This window comes from Rhopilema esculentum, chromosome 14, assembly GCF_057945365.1.
Source record: "Rhopilema esculentum isolate cy_ngs chromosome 14, ASM5794536v1, whole genome shotgun sequence".
NCBI classification, from domain to species: Eukaryota; Metazoa; Cnidaria; class Scyphozoa; order Rhizostomeae; family Rhizostomatidae; genus Rhopilema; species Rhopilema esculentum.
The window spans coordinates 8,188,717-8,211,613 of record NC_142828.1 but is presented as its reverse complement, the minus strand read 5'-3'; the positions used below and the strand labels follow the sequence as shown (position 1 = coordinate 8,211,613).

General features: G+C 35.9%; 1 protein-coding gene across 4 annotated transcripts in view; it reads left to right on the top strand.

The window, feature by feature from the left end:
- The window catches only part of LOC135695811 (histamine H2 receptor), a 42,322-nt gene extending 20,121 nt beyond the window's left edge, over positions 1 to 22,201 (top strand). For 3 of the 4 annotated variants that reach the window (XM_065214993.2, XM_065214990.2, XM_065214992.2), the window contains exons 2-4: positions 14,064 to 14,169; positions 17,670 to 18,041; positions 18,470 to 22,201. In XM_065214993.2, coding sequence (XP_065071065.1) covers positions 17,685 to 18,041; positions 18,470 to 19,228 — 1,116 coding nt within the window. In that variant the 5' untranslated portion in view covers positions 14,064 to 14,169; positions 17,670 to 17,684 and the 3' untranslated portion in view covers positions 19,229 to 22,201. Of the gene's footprint in view, positions 1 to 14,063; positions 14,170 to 15,486; positions 15,611 to 17,669; positions 18,042 to 18,469 lie in introns of those variants that run through there. The other variant, XM_065214989.2, reaches the window with a different exon arrangement.
- The last annotated feature ends 696 nt before the right edge of the window (positions 22,202 to 22,897 follow it).

The window sequence follows — 22,897 nt, the reverse complement described above, 5'->3', positions numbered from 1 at the left end:
CACCGCAAACATCTGTTCCTGAATATTTCACAACGCAAATTTCTGCTCCAAATACTTTTTTCTATTAATTAATTCAAACTTTCTGCTCGAGATCTTCTTTTTCAGCTGCCTACAAGCTTCATCAGCTACACCGTTTGTCTAACCTAGAAAAGCGTTACAGGGGTCCTTCAAATTGTCAAATTGTCACTAGTTTTCATCGCTCTTCCACATTTTAAGTGTGCTCACAAAACGTGCTTCTTTCTTCTTTAATATAAGGGCCAGTAACAAAATTCAGAATCAAGTCGGTTGGACGTTTTGATAGCTCAAAGCAAAACAAAAAAACCATCTGAACCGCATTATATTTCTTAAAAAACATTAATTGTTAACAATCAATTAGTACTTCTAATGCAAATAACTATTAGAAAGAAATTCATATTTTTAAAATGACAATAATTGCTACATGTATCTCAAATACATATTAGAGTGGAAAAACTCTCAATTTTTAAAAAAATGGCATTTATAGAGCATTTTAAACCGTATACAATAAGGGCGAATCAGTTCATCTCGTATATTTGCGGTTTCATAGTGTCACGTTTAATTATGTCGGACGGACACATTTCAGATGGATACATGTCGGACGGACACACGTCGGAAAGACAAAATGCCATTTCTACGTTTTACCAGTCCGACATGATAACCGCAAATCTAAGTGTTAACTCACATGAAAGGGGTTTATTGTTGGCTAACACTTGGTAAAAAAACCTGTCTTATCTTAGCATTCATTACGATACTACTGTTTACAAAAGGGAATGCCAATCCACGATAATCCTGTTTCTACTTGTTAAATCTGCCAAATATTTCATAAATATTATAGAAAATTGTAAAATGAAAAAGGCCACAAAGATCTGTCGGCCATGAAGCCGTCTCGCAAATTCTGTCATATGTACTATTTGGCGCGCACTTCTATCACTTAAATGGCCTATAATTATTCAATGGAACTGGGCAAAATGGCTACATTCCAAAATTTGGATGAAAACTATTGCAAAGCTGTCTCTTTTAACATTCAAAATTCACAAATTCTGTCATATGTACTTTTTGGCGCGCACTTTTCTCACTTAAATGGTCTATAATTATTCAATGACACTGGGAAAAATGGCGACATTTCCAATTATGGATGGAAACTATTGCAAAGCTGTCTCTTTTAACGTTCAAAATTCATGAATTCTATCATATGTAGTTTTTGGCGGGAACTTCTTTCACTTAAATGGTCTATAATTATTCGATGAAACTGGGCAAAATGGCGACATTTCCAATTATCGATGTAAACTATTACAAAGCTCTCTCTTTTAACGTTCAAAATTCATGAACTCTGTCATATGTAATATTTGGCGCGTACTTCTCCTACTTAAATGGCCTAAAATTATTCAGTGAAATTGGGAAAAATGGCAACATTCCCAAATTTGGATGAAACCTATTGCAAAGTTGTCTCTTTTAACGTTTTAGATTGCAAAACTCACATTTGCTTTGTTGCCCGAAATTATCTAGCTTAAATGGCCTATAATTATTCTATAAAATAGGACAAAAAGGGTATAGTCGAAAATAAGTACAAAATGTACTGTGTTTGATATCAATTTTATTTGATAAGATCTGTACTCCTTGCAAAGTCTGGAGCCAAAACAAAAACATCAACTATTTTCTCCTCTTATTGGTTTGGTTGAAGGCAAGCAGTATGGAAAAATCGCAAGTATTGTCTTTGAATTTACAATGTCTAGCTCCGACCTAAATCCACACGACAAGATGGCTGATGGCATAATTACTTCGCAACCATAGTCTTCGCAATCAATCGCAACTATAGTTATTAAATTTGCAATGTTTGGCTCTGATTGGATCATACAGAGTGAGGACTAAAGTGCCGCTGAAAAATGCATTTACAAACTTTGCATTTCTTATCTGTTGCGAAAAACAAGCGAGAGAAACAAGCGCGATCAGGTTTTTGATAACCTAGCATTTTGCGGTCTGATTGTCATAGAACAAATAATCGATTGATCATGTTCTGAGCAAAAAGACTTTGAAAGCACTCGGTCGATGCACAGTATGTTTCTTATACAGTCACTCTTCAAAGAGCTTTGGAGAATATTTTAGAAAAAAAGGGGTTGTATAGAAAAATAACTAAATCATTCGAATATCAGTTTCCGAACCGACCAGTTTCTAAGCCTGCTAGGAAGATAACCCACAACGTTCATTCTAATTGTTCATTTTCTTATCATGATACTCCTTCAGTCAGTTTACAATATAGCTAATGAACTCTGATTAATCAAAAAAAAGATAAATCAGTAACATGCGAAGAATAGAAAATAGAAACACCCATAATGATACTGCTCCTCTCCAGAAGGACATGTCTAGGAATAGCGTTGCAAATTTTTATTATTATTATTATTATCATTATTATTAATAAATTTTGGTGGTTGGCCAATTGAAGCAAAATCTTTCTTGTGCAACATTTGTTCGCTTATTTGATTCGTCTGGCTGTTCTAGCAGTTAATTTCATCGTGTTCTTAGGTTCTTTGATATTTAGCAGGGAATTGTCAGCTCGATGAATGAAAGGAGAAAGAAAACAAACCCAAAAGTCCAAGGGAATATTTAAATGATGGCATGATGCGCAGATATATATGCAAAAAGACATGCACGACCCGGCCAAACCTTGTACAGTGCAATATGGGTTGCTATAAGATGCAGTAGTTCCTTTGCAACAATGTACCATGTTGCATCTTTGGCCAGGTCCTAAGAACAAGTTTATAGTGCGACGTGCGATCTATTTTTTGCCTTTCCATAAAAACGTGGACAATGACAATAATTTTACACTATTTATTGAATTTTTTTCTACATGGAAACGCTATGAGTGCATTAAATTCCTACTACAGAGCCGTTCCAATGCGGGTCCACTTTGGCTCGCGTGAAATGTCCCGTGATTTAACGAATCCCAGGTTTTCAAATGCCTGCAAATGATGAACCTTATACCACATCACTTCGGTATACTCCTCGAGTTTGAAGGAATGCTTCCAAAGCTGTGTGTCAAAATCTTATTTTCTAGCTTCCATTTTGCTAGTTACAAACTGATATTTTTTGCCGCAATTTGAAACTTTTATAGCAGCATTGAAAAGCAGAAACATAATCAATTCCACAAAAATACTTTTCGTCCGATAACCGGTGCTACTTTAAACGACGTTTAGTAAATCTGTAGAATGTCAGGCGAAAAGTGCCTTGAAATGTTGCATTATGTATCCGCTTTTTGTGCCATTGTAAGGTTTTGCAGCATAATATTTGGGCTTAAAGTGACACAACAGTAAAAAGCAGTCTAAAGAAAAAAATTTGGAATATTCATATTTAAGCTCAATGTTAAATTTTTTAAAGTTTCTTGGTTGAAAAATTACCCTTTTCGTTGCGGTTTCCTCGTGAAAAAAGGTTTCCAAAACAGTAACTGTATTTGAGAATTTTAATGGATTTCAAAACGTACGGAGTAACGATTAACCTTACGCAAATAAATTAAACTGCAGAATGGAACCATAATTAAAACTTTTTGAAGATGGCGATCAAAGTCGGCCATGCCGTTTGCTGCTCTTACAAAATTTACTTGATACTCAGTGTCCTTGTGCATCCTGTTAGAAATGCAGTCTTGGATAAGATCAAGATCCACTGCAGCGATGTTTCTCGAAGAGAGAATTTGTTTTTTAAATTATGATGGCTGTGATATTTTTGGATCTCAGAATGTGGTATGCACTTTTACTTGGCTTATCGGCCATCTGGTGTCTAGAAAGCCAAGGAAACAAGGGTTTTCAAGAGCAGAATTAGCCGTTATGGTAGCTGTGATAGTTGCATAACTTTTCAATTACTTATGGATGTGTGTTTAATGCGAATAATGCTTAGCGGTGATGTGCATTGCAACCCAGGCCCAGGTAACTCACGATACGTAGGCCGTGAAAGTGCTGTTCCAACGAAGTCAAAGTCTATCATGGGTCAAAGTACAAATGTGGGCACAAATGTCATCCCAGTGAGAGTGACGTCAAGGAACAATACGTGGTCAAAAAAGTTATGTACCACTCAACAAAGGTACCCGAGAAACTTAGCTAAACTTACATTTGAAAAATCTCATAAAATTCTTCCTTTTTCGTTTCACACACAAAATGCAAGATCATTAAAGAATAAAGTGGCAGAATTACGACATTATACATGTGACAATCTTATAGACATATTGATCGTCGCAGAGTCTTGGCTGTAGTCAAATGATAACGTTGTCATAAACAGACTTGTCTCAGATGGCTAAAATTTCATGCAGCAACCACGTGAAAACAGATGGGGGGGGGGTGTATAGCAATTCTTTATAGGAATGAAATAGATTTTTAAATGAAAAGTCAGAGAATTACAAAATCCTTGGAATATATTGATTGTTATGTGACATATGAAAATAGGTCATTCGAGCTGATGATTTCATGGAAATTCTTGATAGCCATGATTCTGCTACATATTCTGCTACATTAGTGATTGCTGGTGATTTGAACATTCATGTCAATGATGAAAGCAATGCTGAGGCAACTCAGTTCAATAGGATCTTGTCCACATATAATCTAACACAGCTTGTTCAAGATCCAACACACGAGAGTGGCCACACATTAGATCTAGTCATTACAAGGAATTTTTCAAACTTCGTGAGCGATGTGTAACAGTGGAGCAGAAAATTTCTGACCACTTTACAATCAAATTTCAACTAGCCTTCAAGAAGCCAAGCATTGAAAAGAAGAAAGTTACTTTCAGAAGGTTGAATCAGATACATTTGGAAGAATTCAATTCAGACTTCCATGAAAAGTTTATAGATTTTGACAAGTTAAGTGATATAAATGACCTCACTGCTTCATACAACAGAACATTGCGTGAAGTTCTTGATAAACATGCGCTTGAGCAAACAAAAATTATCACTTTCCGTAACAAGAAAAAAGGAGGCAGCTTGGAAGGCGCTGGAGAAGAGCCAAATCTGCAATTGATAGAGAGCTGTTTGTGCAGCAAAAGGAAAAGGTGAAGCAAATGTTGGAAGATTAAGATACAGAGTTTTACTCAAATTTGGTCATGGAGGATTCAGATAATTCAAAAGATTTTTCAACACACTCAACAAAATACTAAAAAAGAAAACTGAATCCCAACTGCCAAAGTATGACTCAGCTTTACAGCTGGCTGACGAATTTATGGAATATTTTTCAGTGAAGGTAGAGAAAAATTAAGTATCCATTGAGCAATCTGTATAGTGATACTGCTAATGACTATGGACGTTTTGAAAAAATTGGAACATATGATCCCTATGGCAGCCTTTAGAAGTCTCTCTGCGGCAGATGTTAAAGATCTCATAATGAAGTCACCAGCAACTTTTTGTGATTTAGATCCTGTTCCAACATGGATTCTTGGTCGTTGCCAAGAAATTATTGTAAAAATTATAACTCGAATCATAAGTAAATCACTTCAATCAGCAGCGATGCCTGAAGATTTGAAATTGGCAGTACTCATTCCATTATTGAAAAAGAATGGACTCTAAATCGTGGAGCCTTATTTTCGACTAGTCTCCAACTTGCCTTATGTTTCCAAAATGATTGAAAGGGCAGTTGCTAACCAAATGGTGAAGCATATGAAGCAGAATAAATTATTTGAACCGTTACAATCAGCATACAGGGAAGGCCATTGCATTGAGACTGCTCTGTTGAAAGTTCAAAATGATTTGCTTGTGGCTATTGACAATCAAAGGGTTTCAATTCTTGTATTCCTTGACCTTTCAGCTGCTTTTGATACTGTAAATCATCGCTTGCTCCTGAAACGACTAAATGAAAGATGCGGCGTAATGGGAGATGGAAGATGCGTTGAGATGGTTTGAGTCTTATCTAAGTGATCGTCTGCAAAAGGTTAAAGTTAAAAATATTACTTCAAAGAAAATGACCCTGTCATGTGGTGTTCCTCAAGGTTTAGTATTAGGACCATTGCTGTTTCTGGTCTATACATTGCCACTAGGAGTTGTTATGAGAAAGAAAGGACTAGAATTTCACATCTATCCTGATGATACTCAATTTACATGTCATTTACACCAAATGATTCAACATCCACCTCGGTATCAAGAACAATGCAAGAAAATGCCAGAAATATCCCTCAATGTTGGTGGCAGTGTCATTAAAGCCAATGAAAAAGCAAGGAATCTTGGTGTTGTTTTTTATATCAATTTGACACTGAAATTACATGTGAACGCGTTGTGCAAATCAGCTAGATATTATTTAAACAACATAGGCCTTGCTCGAAGATTCCTTACTAGGGAGGCTATAGAGAAAACTATACACGCATTTGTCATATCAAGACTTGACTGCAACAATTCTCTCTTATATGGGTTACCATCATGTGAGTTACAAAAGCTTTCTCTGCAGCTCTGAGGGTCCAGAATACTGCTGCCAGAATCTTACAAGGTGAATGCAGACGTTCTCACATAACACCAGTATTGAAGAGCCTTCGTTGGTTGCCAATTACAAGCAGGATAGAGTACAAACTAGTCATTGTTAACCTTTGAGTCTGTAAAAGATCTAGCGCCGAACAATCTTAAAGAATTATTAAAATTACGTAAGGTTCTCGTTGGACTAAATCTGCTGGCGAAGAACTACTATTAGATGTAGGAAAGACCAAATTAGTTACGGCTGGTGATCGTGCTTTCACAAATGTTGCCGCTTCCCTCCGGAGCAGACTTCCCTACTCAGTTAGAGCATGCAACACTTAAGAAACTTTTAAAATTTATTTGAAGACACATTTATTTAGAATGCATTTTATTGAATAAATTGTTTTAACTTAGATTTTAATAAAAACATTGTAAACTTTTAGCCCTTTTTAACATACATTTTGAATTAGACTTAATATTTTCAATTGTAATGCGCTTATGAGCCCTGAGAAATATATGGCGCAATATAAGTGCTTTTATCATTTATTACTTATTTATATATGTGACTGGACGACAACTATAGCATTGTAACAGAGGCCAGCTGCTGTCCTGATTTCTATCCCAATGTTTCTATTGTTAATTTCGCTTGACAATCTTAATTTGGCATTCTCTTTAAAGCAAGGCATCAAGACCGAAAACAATGTAAACATTGCAACTTATTCTTATTACAACAAAGTTTCTTCAAAAACAACAAGTTTTACTGGATAAATAATGTTATTGGTAGCTTAAATTTGAAGGGGAAGATTATCGCAAATAAAAAGAGCTCTGTGGTACTGTAATGTAAGCAGTCAATTCATTGACAATAAGCAGAGGATTGATTGATATCTTGCTGACGCGATTAGATTTCCACACGACCTTCGGAATATAGAGAGTTGAATTACTACCTGGGTGTCTACTGAACATTGCAGTAAAAGGACAAGATAGAAGATAAATATGTCTTGCTTCAAACAAGATTTAAAGAAAGAATCTTGCTGAATCGTCTGGGGCCTATTGGAATTAAGGTACAAATTAACAAATATTCACAATTTTCTTTTAATAAGAGCCATCTCACCTAAGAACAATAAGCAGCATATAAAATTGCAATTTGCCAAAACAAATCAACAATCAACGAAAGTGTGTGTCACTTGCTGTGGGAATTTATCAAGTAATAACTTATTGCTGTATGGTCTATAGATCAAAACGGTAGTTCTCGCTCGTACATCAGAAACATTAGCCTTTTTTGCCAGCTAACGACATTTCTTGCACAGCTGTCGCGACATACCTTATTGTGAATGTGAATTTAGTATTAGAATCAGAGTACCAATATCAAGTTGCTGAACAATAATGGGTAGCATTCTTTAATAAATTCTGTACTTGTCCTGCATGTTGCTGTAATAGAAATTATAGTTGATAGTACCACATTATATGTGATAGTTATAAAGCGAAATAGGATAGGGAAGAAAAGGCAAGCTATTTGGCCTATATATTTTTTCAAAAAGGTGAAATATCGAAATATGCTTAGTAAATATAGCTAAGTGGGCTATTTATGAACTAAGACACTTTTAAGGAAGAATTATATCAACAAAAGACAATCAGTATTAAACAGATTTTGAGAAGGGAACAGCTTTTAGTAACAATATGGACAAAGTTTTGAGATAGCTGTGTTTTAGTATTTTAAAGATCTATCAGCACTAGTTCAAGGTTCGAGGATGAAGGGGAAAATATAATTTAGAAAATCGGTCGAGCGGTTTTGGTTGGAAAGCGTTACGATCGCTGATTTGATGCTTTAATGATTATGTTACTAAAGAATTTTGAAATATCTCGGATGATTTTTTACTAAATTCTTCAACAATTCTTTAATATAACCGTTGATGTTTTAGTAGTGGAATCTTGTGGTTAAATGTGATATTTGTAACATTTATAATAACAACATGGGCTTGCAGTATAGGCGTATTCTAAGAAAACTGCATCCACTGCTTCTGAATACAAGATTACTTTCACTACCAAAAGGATAAAACCATGTAGAACAGGAATGCTACGCAGGCTGAGCCTACGTAAAAGCTGGAAAATGAGGTGCAAAATCGAAGCAATTCAATGCTGGACAATGGGGTGCAAAATTCAAACTTGCTATTGTAAAAGCTTCAAAAAAGACGTTGTTCTTTACTAAGTGTCTTTTTTCAAGACGAAAAAATGAAAGGAAGATTATCACTGATTGGGTTCTAAAGACCTTTAAATCTGCCACTGTACCAAAATTTAGTAAAAGATCTTAGTAAAAGAGGTGATAATAGGAGATGAGGCCAAGAATGTTGGCATTTTTGAAGATCTTGGTTGGCAGTGCAGTTTTTCTGACCCGAAGACAGAAAGAAATTCATATGATGGAAATACGATCAACCTATTTTAGTCACAAATCCAAGAAATCTTCAAGTGTTTACATTACAGATTTCTATGATGTTAATATGATGACTCGAGAAATATGATCAAATTATGATGGAGATATTATAATGTAAACAGGCCTTAAAAAAGCAAAACACAAAACACTATGAAGTGTTCAATCGACCCTGTTTAATTGTTGGAGGCTGCGAAGGGATGAAAATCTCTTTCTTTTGGCTGTACACCAGACCAATGCCCTCAAAACAAATAATCAATTGACCCAAGTAGATCCTGCATTCTCAGATAAGCACTAAAGCCTGGTTTCCATATAACTTTTATGCGTCGGCAATACATCGGCGATGCATCGCCGATGATTCTCTTCAGCCTGGTTTCCATATCGCTCTTACGACACTCTTAAATTAAGGCCTTCTAGAATGGTTTTGATTGGCTAGCGTGGGTCATGTGTTCACACAGAGTCAGCGATGCATCATGTTTACGTTAAAATTTTCAGTCATCGCTGACGTCGCCGACAGAAAAAAAAGTTGAACTAGATTCAACTTTTGCAGGGCACGTCGGCGACAACCTTGTGAGAGTGTTTCCATTGAACTTTCACTCGCCGGCGACTTGTCGGCGATGCATAAAAGTTATATGGAAACCAGGCTTAACATCTCTCATAAAAAGGTTCAAGATAAAACTTCTTTACGTGTAGCGCATTAAACGTGTTTATTAGTGACAGTTACTGCATATTTGGATGAGTTTCTTCCATTTTGTGACAATTAAGGATCTCGTCTTCATGAAGCTGTCCGGCTGTTAACCGGAACTGTTACCCTATGACCTACATCATGGCAACCCACCGATGTAAGGGGTAGATATTTAAATCATTAGAACTGACAGACAGTTAAATGCGCACAAAACATGAAAACTGAACTGCGTAGCGTGGCGCACTGACACTTGGAATGAACTGGTTAAACGATCGAATCCTTTGAATAGGGTGGTGTCCAGTCCTTTCTCCCGTCAACCACTGCGTTGATTGCTTAGAGGAGTGGCTTAGTTGTATACTAGGATACGCACAAATACGAATATGAATTGAAAATTATAAATCTAACAAGTTGATTTCTCTTTGTTCACCGGCCTAGACTTTAAAACATGAACAAAGTCGACCCGGTTTAGAATTCTTTCGGCAGCTTGATGTTGGGGAAATCATTTCCCACACTCGCTAGTTCAAGAGGTCGAAAGTTTATCTAAGATTCAACTCAAGAATACCAATATTTCGCTATGTTCATATATACAAGAATACCAGTTTTCCACAATATTAAGTTACACCCTTTTTTGTTCTAACACTATTCAACTAAGCTTCTTACAAATCCGACCAATCAAATTAAGGTAACAGAACAAGAAATTTTTACATAAACAAAAGAAAGAATATAATCAGTAAGTAAAATGATTAAGCAAACATTTTTAAAACAATACGCAAAGAAATTATTACTGGAACCGAGTTTATTGTTTGTACCAGTAGGCAAATAGATAATGCGCCTTCGCAGTTTCCGTACACGTGACTATTCTCTGAATTGGGTGCGATAGTTTACACGAGAAAACCTCTACCCGCTATCTCTACAGGGGTTGAAACTTACTTACTTTTTGATGAGGAATTCGTCTCAATGTATGGGCATTAGGTTTTGTTACTTATTAATCATAAGTTGATTTTTTTCTTTCAATTTCCTTGTCAATTTCTAGGTGTGGCGGTAAAATATGTTGGTAAACAAATCTGCGGCAGTTTTGAGTCATTAAATTCAACGGGTTTGTCTCAAGCATCTATAAAAGATGAGATTTCGGAAGTCTGATGAGCTTTTCTTTGATACCATGAGCAAACCGATAAAATTTCAAAAGCAACTGACCTGTTATTAATCTTTTGCAAGCACTGTACGTTGGCCAGCCGCATCTTCAGGCATTAGAGCATCGACATTCTATCAAATGCGGTCTTTTTGCCAAATTGAACTTGCAAATCTGGTACGTTCCATTCTTCTGAAACAGTTCATTTATTCTGTAATTTAATTATTCTAACTTAAATTGACAAAGAAACGCTGATATAATCTTGAGGAAAATTGATGAATTGATAGATAGAACTTTTACAGGCATTAATGTTTCAGCATGATAGAAATTCGGTAGGTTGAGCTTGGAACTTCATTCACTGAATTTTTTGCAAAAAACGCGCATTGCAAATGTTTTGGATGTTCTCTTGTTTTAATCCATTGAATAATAACCAAATATACATAGCATGCAAAACTTTCTCAAATTTAGATCATCGTTTTATCAAGGCTCAAAACTGTTAGAATTTAAAAATAAATTGTGAATTTTAAATTAAAATTGAATTTAAAAAGATGATAGTTACAATACAACTTCATCAAAAATAAAATTTTAGTTTTTCACAATATATTTGAACTACAATAATATCTAAAATACTTATAATCCAACAGTAAAATATCAATTCTAATAATTTTCAATATTGCAACAGTGAAACACAATCTTAAGAATAATTTAAGAATATGTTTTAAAAAGCTATTGAAAATATCGAGGCTGAGAAATTATCATGACGATCAAGGTTGCTTTTAAAATTCTTTGCTTAAATATGCAATCAGCATGATTAGCAACTACAATGCCGTTTTAGTGTTTTTCCATATAATTATACGTCCGAGTTTCATCTTTACAATCAACTTTTCTATTTTTGCTAGATCCAGCCCAAGCCCCATGTAAGCTGTTGTTTTTTGGTGCTGAATTCTTTTAGTCCGCAAGATGTGATTCCCTATTCACTAGTTTTCCACATATTTTCAAGTAGAATCATATACTACACTTTCACGATATTGAGAAATGGAGCACATAGCAATTTTTTTCAAGGCTATTTGTAAGAAGCAATTAGACATTGTCTCAGGGCGTTATTTTTCCCATGACCGTGTGACCATTGGTCATAGGAAATCATAGGTAAAATATTTTTCCCACAGGAAAGTTTCAACTATGAACAAGCAATTAAACAATTCTATACACTTCGCAAAAAGTTAGATAGTTTGGAAGGAATATAAATGCCCAAATGAAAAATAATATCATTACATTGAAAAAGAACAAAACTATTTTTAGCACATTTTAATTATGCTAGGGGAGCAGAAAGGGACAAGCTTCCGTTACAAAAAGTAACAAATTTCTTCATATTGGTATGGGTATTTGAAGTACTTTCGCGTGCACCTCTGGCCCTATTCTTTTTGTTGCTTTACATCCCAGGGTTAACAAGAATATTGTCATTTTCCACTTTTCATAAATGATACACAATGTTTCCCAATTTGTTTCCTTTTTATGAAATACTATTTAGACCCTTAACTAGAGAACAAATCAGCGACTGTTACTTTGTAAAACAATTTCTATCACTACTCCATATTCCTAGCTAAGTTGCCCTCTCCTCTCAACAGCATAAAGGAGATATTATACACTCCTCTATAATCTAAAGTGTAGATTTTCCTTCTACACTTTTCTCCATCAGTTCGACCCACAGTCCTATCTTCCATACGAGAGCAATCGCGGTTTGCTACGTGTTGTTTTATCCATCTCACTAAATGGGCAGCTTTTATTCAATTGTTTTGCCATGTGACAAACATGTCTTGTCTTTCACTGAGTTGTCTTTTGACTCAATCACAACAGCACAGATTCATCTCTTCTATACATAACTGTAGTTTTTGGAATGAATCATTCGTCAAATCGCTTCATTCCTTTTCTGTGCCTCCTACTTGATTTAAACAGCATAATAATCATTGGCTTTTTGAGATATTTCAACCGAAAATTCCTAATGATTTTCACAAGAAATGTTTTCCCGAAGATTTCGATCACAAGGAGACCTAAAATAAATAATACCCTGCTTTGTCTTTTTGGTCTTGCGACAAACCTAGGTAATTTTGGCAGCTTGAAATCAATTCATCGATTCATTGTGCATCTCATTTGAGCTGGGTTCAAAAACACCTGTCCTAAGAATGTTTGATCAAGGATGGCCTTGGCTTTGAACACCTGTTTAATGTGCAAATTCATTACCGCTTGCGCTTTGTGCAGTGGTGCCGTGGCCATGGAAGACAGAGTGCCATTCGCCCCATATACGGAAGTTTGTCTTCGATACACTTCTGTTTTCGGAACATTTTTTGTACCAATAGGTTAGAAACGACACTTTTATTGTTTCTTGTACTTTAATCTTGAAAGGTATTGGAAATCCTTTCCCTTGATACCCTCTCCCATCCCGCAAGAATGTGACCACCACGATATTTGTGTGGCTAACAGTTGTTTTCATTTTGAAATAGCCGCTTAAAAAATTGCGATGATTTCTCCAAAGTCGCTATTCTTACTTTACAATAAAACGTTTTTGTATAGTTTCAAGATTCAATGGCCTTAAAGAAAGAAATTGAGAAGGATAAACTAGCCTTTGGCATTCTAGCCAGTTTTCTGATTTCATCAACAGGCCTTAGAAATGTAAAATGAGGTTATTAACATTTATGGTTGCAATAGTAAGACATCTGTGACGCTCCATGTTGATAGCCTTCATTTTAAGCTCCTAGTTGAAGCATGGTCCTGGAGAAGCTTTTATCTCATAAAACCTCCCTAAGGTGCGCTAAGCGGTTGGTTTTAACCCGCATGGCATAATAACACGTGGAGCGTACAAATCGCTATAGAGCTACAAAAAAATCGGTCAATTAAAGCTATTTTGTGATTCAATTCAAGACATCGTTAATTCAGCACCTGGTATAATTATATTAAATGCTAAAAAAACTCCAATATTCGATGAATATCCCCATGTGGAATGTGCACTTGTTTGCTGTAATGGATTACTTATAAGGGTTTATCAAGAGCATTTGTAAAGAGCTCTAATTATCACGTTCAATCTGAGGCTCAGCTACATCTTATTTCATAGAAGTCTCGCATATAAAAATATCCAGCTGCCGACTGACTTGCAAGACCATTACAATTTAGGGTTTTACAGCCTCATCTCTAGCAATCAGAAGTTTGTGTTTTATGTCATACTCCTCGGATCTATTAGTTAACAAGCTTATTTAGTCGCTGTTCCTAATGATTAAGAAACTTATTCTGCGCACTCTGCTATAGGATATGCTCAGATCTAACACTAAAACAGTTTAATATCGTGTATTTCTTTCAAGTAACGGTCAGCTTATTTCATTGATGATTCTCAAACCAATTTCAGGTCACCTTGTGTTTCGTATCCTCATAAAAAGCCGTCCATAAAACGAAGGTCCAGTTGAGACAAAGCATGCTACTGGTCCCATCACTAAAGAAGGAACTACAAAATTGTAAGTGACAACCTTACCAAAGAAAATACCTCTTCTATTTACAGAATTCTGTGTGCTTATTATTCATATTAAGCTTGTTCACTAATTTTCCAAATAATACATAGTTGTTCAGTCGGAATCCAACATAGTTAGACAACTATTTAATTAGATTTCTAAAGACGTACATTTTAACATGTGGTATGAAATAGAAATGAGATTATCAATATTGGTAGGCACGGTAATCTCTATTAAAATTTTCTCAACCATTTACTCATCTACATTTACTCAGAAAACCTTAATGGCGGCAGCTTTCTTGTCACAGTGATCTGTGAGAATTAAATTGTATTGAGATTTTCTTTTTTATAAGAACCAGTAAATTTAAGTTCAGTCTGACTGTTGTTCCAGATTTTTTCTTAATCTAATAGGATGTAAGCAGTGCGAGTGCTAGCTCTTTCGCTCCAGGAAGGTATTCAGACCTCATTTGCCAACAAAATGAATGAGACGACCTTAATTTGCTGACAAAATTGAATATTCACCTAAAAAGCATCCATACATGGCTAAAAATCCTTGTTTTTGAGATAAAACGTTCTTCAAAATTGCATTTTACCCTCAGATCGTTCTGAAATTGTTCTCACTTTGACAAATTTTGAAGCTCGTATTCTTATAAAATTGTTCTTATATAAAAAATAGAGTTAAAAAGCAGGCAGAGTTTCAAAAGCAAGTTCTTCCAGTGCGTTAGCATTTTTCTGTTTTCCCCGCTGTCTATAGACAAAATTCATACAGATACACTTTGATGATTTCAGACACTTGTGAATCTGTTGCGTGTCTGTTTGAATATCGACCAAGAACTTCTAGAAACGTTTTTCTCGCATCGAGTCAGTCTGAGACACCCCAGCTTCTCGTCAATTGGATTATTTTTACCATGTTTCTTAAGTGAAACTTTCATTTATGTATTTCGCTGCATATTTATAACGCAGAAAACAATGAGCGCTACTGGAAGCGCTGCTCCGCTTAAAGGTGAACTGACACGCAAAACTATTTTTTGATATAATGCAGAAAACGATGCATGGAATCTTAATTTCAAGTTTTCGGTTAATTATTATTGTCCGTTTTGACGCAATTCCGCTCTAAATGTCATGAAATTATCGTCGAGTGCTCGACCATTTTCGGCATTTCATGTGACCCAGTGCGTGTGACGTCACAAACACCATGTTTTGTTTCCTTGAATGGAAATCACGCATGGACTGGACAGTTCAGTTCATCTTGTTCAGTTACTATTCGAGGAGATAATACGTAGCCTTTGATCCAAGATACATGAAAATTCGAGGCTAATGAAATGTACGAAGGATATGTGCTGGCTGGTACTGCGTTATATTAGGAGGGAATTTATGTTTGTAAGGAATAGGCACTTTTAGCTGCTCGATAAAAATTCTCAATTCTGAAGTCAATCATGCGGACGAATGTAAGAATCTATTCATTTTATCATGAATCTAGCTTCTTTTTCGAATAAATTCAATATATTATTACTTCGATATACATCCATATAAATCATGAACGTTATTTTATTTTGGGTTTGCAAACTCATCGGTTCACTCGAGTTACAGGAGGGCAGCGGCCTGGGAGTTGAACATTTTACTAAGTTGTTATCCTGCAAATAGCGAAGCGATCGTACCAGGTGCTTAACCCCTGAAAATCTTTCATGTGATTGAATAAAAAAAACCGAAAATGAGTGACTTTAATTCGAAATCTTTACGAGCGGAATTGCGTCAATGGTCGAACACTCAACGATAATTTCATGACATTTAGAGCGGAATTGCGTCAAAACAGACAATAATACTTAACCGAAAACTTGAAATTAAGATTCCATGCATCGTTTTCTGCATTATATCAAAAAATAGTTTTGCGTGTCAGTTCACCTTTAAAGGAAATACGGTACTTTTGCTTTGAAAGCTCTAGAGCTAACCAGAATCTAAATTGTAAAACACTATTAATTTTAGTTTTGATGCGAATCTGTTTCAAAAATGTTTGAAATTCAACATAACTAACATTTTATCTATTTTCAAAATGTTGTTCATGCTACAATACATTGCTAAGATATGCTTTAACAGAAAGTTAAGGCAATATTCTCCAGCATTCACTGTCACAAGAAGTAGCTTCTTTAGATATATGAACAACAAGGAAACATTGGCAGGAACCTCCTTTGAAAGATAGAAAAATGCTCTGTTATCACCAAATGTCTTCAATATGGCGTTGATTTTGAATTGAAAGCGATTCAAGGTACCTTAATTTCGAGCTTCATGATTCGCTTGGTTATGGTGTTACACTTTCATGATACGAGTTGCCTAGGAAAGAGTAATTTTTATTCATTTGAAAATAGATACAAATTAATTTAAATGTATAAAGGCAAAGACATGCACTGCCTAGTAACAGCAAGTGAGCAAAATGAACTCTCGAGTGTCTCGAGTGTACCAATGGCCTTCTTGATAACGAGGGGCGATTCACTCTTGCAAATAGCGTACGAGATTTTTCCTAAAACAAAAGGATTTTTGGAGACTTTCAGACAAAACAATAGGATTTTCAAAAATGGTGTACGAGATTTTCTTAGAGTGATTTGCCCCTTGCTTGATAAGTTGCAGGAAAGCAAAACAAAATTTAAACTTTTTAAGAATTTATGTGAGTCTTCTCTTTAATATTCCAATAGCTAGTGACTAACAATTATGGCGAAACAATGGGGATATAAAATGTGTATTTGGTGTTAACGTAGTTTTGGAAAGCTCAAGTTGCACCAACTAAAATCTTGAGAACAAATTTGAACAACAAAAAACTGCTCGAGGTTGCAGATATCTACAACAAAAGAAGTTTAACTGGTGTCGAGCTTCCAGCTTTTATTTGTTGAATAAATATCAAACTTGGAAACATCCTCTAGCTCTGCTATTCATATGAAACTGACAAGCAAATTGTCAGTTTCCCCCCAATCCTTGTCGCTCTAATCCGTCCATGCCGTTCAAGCAAATGTCGTAAATTATTCATCAATGGTCGGATATCTGTATGAGCTTGATTAAATTCAAAAAACAATATCTTCTAACCAACACTTAAATAGCGACAAAAAGCAGGCTATAACTGATGCTCAAGGCAAACACTTAAATACAGCCGTGAAGTTCTGTGATTAAAGATCCAGAGCTATGATTTTTTATCGAGCGAGTCTGCATGCAAGAGGTTTGATGAGATTCAGGCAAGGCGGCAAACACTGTACAAAGAGATTGTAATTACGAATTTGCTGTATAACTTAACGTGAAGAATTAATATTTCCTCTGAACAAAGCAAAACAGTTTCCGATGCAAATTATCACCAAGATCTCTCTTGAACAGATATGAGGCAAATCTTTCAAAAGTCTTGCCTTTTGGTAACTTTAACTTGCTTGTAGTGGTCAGGTGTTTACATAGGTTAGATTAGTTGCTTTGCTGCTACACGATATGAAGCAGCCACTGTAATTTGGATCTAAGGCATTTATTCTTCTCTAGGAACAAGTAAAAGCAATGAATGAAACACACATTTGGGCGACCAGCGACCCAATGTACACAGGAACATCATATGTTCTAGAAATACTTAACAGCACAAGCAATGCAACCCTCAGTACGGACCCTCGCGCTGGCAGGGTGTCTCTCACACAGACTATCTCTATGACAGCAGCTATGGTGATTCTTATGATCATTACTATGTTTGGAAACGGTTTGGTTCTTGGAATATTCTACCAGTACACGCCACTACGGACAGTTACAAATTATTTTATCGTTTCCCTTGCAAATGCTGATCTTCTCGTTGCTGTGCTCTCAATACCAATTTGGATTGCTTACCTGCAAGTTGATTTGGCTCAGTTCCAATACGGCGAAGGGGTATGCTTTAATTTGCAACTTAACCTTCTCTTTGATTTGCCATTTGGCAGCAAGCGAGCTTTCTCGGACTTACAAATCAAATTGCAAAGATAACAGCTATGTTGAAAGAATGTTATTCCGATTTTCAAGCGATCTTCGGCTGTGTATTGGGATGGCGTTTAAAAAATGTTTATCCAAGTGCTATTTTTTATTTCACTCCCTACTTTTGATGTATTTTTGATGTCCATAAGTATAAAAATATAAATATTCGTGATAAGCCTTAGTATCTAAATAGAATCTAAAAATAGTATCTCCTACCCATGCCAGTTTCATTTCGTCCCTACTTAAAGATGTCAAGCTAGTTTGTTCTTTTATATTGAAACAACTACTTTTGCCAAATAATTGATAAATTCAAAATCACTAATATACTCTACATAACTATTTTTTAGATTTATCGGTTGTGGATTTGCATCGACATTACATCAGGTGTTGCTTCTGTCCTCAATTTGTCCTTTGTCAGCGTCGACCGATACATTCACATCGTCATGCCATTGCACTACTATGGAATCATGACATCGTCAAGAGCAAAAGTTATCATTTTCTGCATATGGCTATACGCTATTGGCTTGGCAATGATAAAAGGAATAGCTTTCAACTGGGAGAAGCCAAATTACGAGATTCTCGTCTTCATTCTTGGTTTCATCCTGCCACTACTAGTGATGGGATGGTGCTACTACAAGATTTTTGGTGAAGCAAGAATCCACGAAAAGGCATTGAGCAACATGGATACCGCACGCAGTAGAGATCGTAACAAGCAATTCAAGGCTGCAAAAACCATTGCTGCTGTTATTTTGGCTTTTTTCATCTGTTGGTGTCCGTTCTTTGCCCTTAACCTGATCTACGGTCTCTGCCCAAATTGGAAAATACCTAGAGTTTTGATCACTGTTTCGAAGTGGCTGCACTACACCAATTCAGCGCTCAATCCCATTATCTATGCTTGCTTTAATCAAGAATATCGCTCAGCATTTAGAGCACTTCTCACAAGAAAATTCTACCAAAATGGCAATTTCCACACTGCTGAGAAGTTTTCCATGCCAAGAAAAGGAACAAAGCGAGAGGAGGAATCTACCAATGGCCTTCTTGATAAGTTGCAGGAAAGCAAAACAAAATTTAAACTTTGTGAGAATTTATGTGAGTCTTCTCTTTAATATTCCAATAGCTAGTGACTAACAATTATGGCAAAACAATGGGGATATAAAATGTGTATTTGGTGATGGGTTAACATAGTTGTGGTAAGCTCAAGTTGCTTTCATTTATTAATCTGTTAGGCTTGGTATAAGGTTGGATAGCACTAAACACAATTCTATGTAACAAGCCTGGCAAGTTTTTGTTAATATGGGGTTTAGCAGGAAAATATGGCATAGGAGAAAGAAAATTGTGTTAGACTGACAGGGGATCAGCAAAATCTGATCTGAGAGATAAGGCATTAAAGGAAATTTCAAGGGAGACTTTCAAAGGGGGACTCTAGGGTTGTCAGAATAGGGACAAGATTTCAAACAATTCTTAAGCAACTGGATATTTTGTAAACAATTGTCCCACAACTTTTGGGAAGTCTTCATTTTTGAAAAACCAATATTCAATGAAGCTCACTTTGCATCTGAAGCAAAATGGCTTAGAGAACCACAAGCAAACATTTCACAATAAGAATGGAAAATTTATTAAGAAGCAAATCAAATCAGCATCATCACAGTTAAAGTTGGTCCAATATCCACTTCAACATTTTCGTTCAGATATTTTATTGACTGTGATAATTTTTTCAATGTCCATTATCGCATGGATGCCATTTACTGTTAACCACACACAAATTTAGGCCAAGTCTGTGTCTCATTGCAAAATTATAAAGGACCCCTACTAGCATTCCAATATTTATATTATGGAGGGAGCAGCTTTCAAATTACAGTGACATTGTTGACCAATTGCTCAATGTGAATTGGTTGACTTGGAGGTTTCAGTCCTTCTTTAGCATTTTCAAAAATTGATTTTTTTTATTTGACTAGAATTCCTATGCCCCTTCTTCCAGTTAAGAAATCAGAATTCACCATCAGGAAATATTTCCATGAGATTAAGACTTGACCCACATGACACAATGGGGTCAAACAGCTTTGTTTATCATTCAAACCTGAAAAAGTTTGCTATGTTGGGGTTTTTTCAGAGGCCGATTCAAACTGGGTTCCTTTCTGCCGGGTAACCTGTCAGTTTTCAAATAAAAATTTAGCAGTAGTTTTAAATAAAACAGTGAAATTTAAACCAAAAAGTAAAAAAAAATTAGTTAGTCTCTTTAAAATCATAAAGAAAAGGGTTTGTGCCTGTTCCTACTTTTTTCTCTACATTATCATAATTAAGACCTTCCAAGTTGAGAAATTATTTCTTTGGTCCTGTAGTGGGCAACAGACTTAACTCAGACAACTTACTCAGGTTAAAAGCCAATCCGAGAACTTAGAAATAAAAGCCTTGTACCTTGGAAGAGATCTACAAGCTAGCTAACCCTCTTTACTGACACTTTTGCAAATGGTGTTGGCTGTTTGCTTTATTATGTTAAAAGCTGGTGTCAATTGTGTAAATAATTAGCTGGGATTAGGTTCCTTGTCTTCTAAGCTTTAATAAGGATAGACGGGTAAGAAAAAAATTTGTGTAATTACAGAAATATGAAGATGACTAAAGTGTATTTACAATATTATGTCAATAATATCCAGGACTGGATTAAGCAAGCTGAATTTTCTGCATATTGGGACCTTGGTACCAAAGGCCCCAAAGATAAAGTTTTTTAAAAACTGACAATGATGAAAATGTCCTATTTAGATAAATGACACAGCTCAAGATAAGGAGGAGAGAACTGTTTAGTTTCAAAGGCTGATAAGAAAAGTTTAAACAATTATACCTAACTTATGCATAGGTTGAATGACATGAATATGACTTTGAATAATCTTTTCACTTTTAATGCAAGCCCCTGAACCCTGAACATGAACCCTGAAGTGCATCTTCAGTCAGTGACCTTGTGCAAGCTTAGTCCAGCTCTGGTAGTAGTGAACATGTAAGGGGAAATTGTGAAGGGAGTATGTAATTTAATAGAGACATAGATAGCTAAAATCTAGGCTGGAAAGTTTAATATCTATTTGACCAATCCTTGCGTGATTTTGGCATTATGCCAATGCCAAAAAGAGCAGAATACATGACCAGTGGCGTAGCTTTAACTTTAAGACATAGTGATTAAACAAATTTTTGGTGTAATTTTACTGAAACATTTTACACATAGGAGGTCCATCCACCATTATCAAAAGTGACCTAAAGGTATCAAAAACAGGTCTAACGGACCCAAAATTATCAGCTCTAAAGTGCTGATGGGGTCCAAAAATATCAAAATAAAAAATCTTGTTGTTGAGCACATAGTCATAGAAATTTGGACTGTTCTCTATAATACTCAGTTGAAACACACCTGTTATGTGTTAGTTGAACCCATAAGTAAGTATCAGAAAGATATATTTTTAAATCAGGCACCCAGAAATATCAGATCACAAGGAAAATTTTTACCCACAATTATCAGATGGGCCCCCTCTGTATAAAAAAGTTCAAATGAACCCCTTGGGTATTTCACCTACCGACAGACTAATTTACCAACATCAAACTAAGGATTTCGTGGAACAACTGAAGATTTACCTACTAACTCGTGAAAAACCTTGGGGGTACCACAACCCCTACAACAAACCAGACCCCCTCTAGCTACGCCCCTGGTGCAGGGCCCACGCCATCGGAGAAGCTGAAGGGGCCATTGCCACCCACCTCTTTGCGAAGCAAGTAGTTTTATAGCTACAGTAAAAGAAGAAAAAGCCTTGGCCCCCAACTTTTGGTGCCTTGTCTCCCCCCACTTTAGAATTCGTGGCGTAGGCCCTGTTGTGCATGGCGCCAGGTGGTTTTTCCAGCTTCAAACTTTCCGACCTAGACTGTTATTACTTAGTATTACCTAAATTCCTTATATACCTATAAAATATCATGGACATTATCAATTGGTTTTCGGTACAAACTTGTAATTTTCTTGTTTTACATTCTCTACATAATATGCATAATACATCGCACGTTTTCAAAACTTGATAAAACAGCTAACACAAAAGGGCAAAAGTACATGGAAAACAGTAAGTACCTTCGTTACAGCAAGCCATGAGCCAAGCCAAAGGAGCCCAATAGTGCCAAAGCTGAAGTTCTGATGACAAGGCATTATATTTCTTTCTTATCTCGCCTCATTTGCTGTGGGTTAGTGTGTAAAAAACTAGCATGCTTAGAACCGCGAATCCCAAACGAGGCAACAGAAGAATTCCTTACGTCAGCAAAGCAAGTTAATTCCAAACCTCTTTTTTCCACCATATTCACTTGATCAAAGGCCCTGATAGATTTCGAAATTTAGGACGGGGAGTCTTCGATTTTCACCATTATATAGAGCATTAAGGTTCTCAAATTTCCCTTTGGAACTTAGTATATCGTTACAACTTTGTGGGGCGGGGGCTCAAGCCCCTTAGCCCTCCGCGCTGTCTCGGAGCTAACACTCGATTCAAGCGAGTTTGGCTCAACAGCAAATTGAGCAATGATGGAGACGTCCCTGGCAGAAAAAAAATTATAATTCTGTCCTGGAATAAACTTCTGAAAACATGATACCTATCTTTAAATAAGATAAGGAAACTTATAGAGTGCCTACACATAATTTTACTGACAACACTTTTTTTAATTCATTTTGGTTAATACAACACTATGATTTTCTTGAAAAATTTGCCCTGTAATGGTAAAAGCATCTTCAATGGGCACATCTGTATTGAAAAAAGGTATAATCT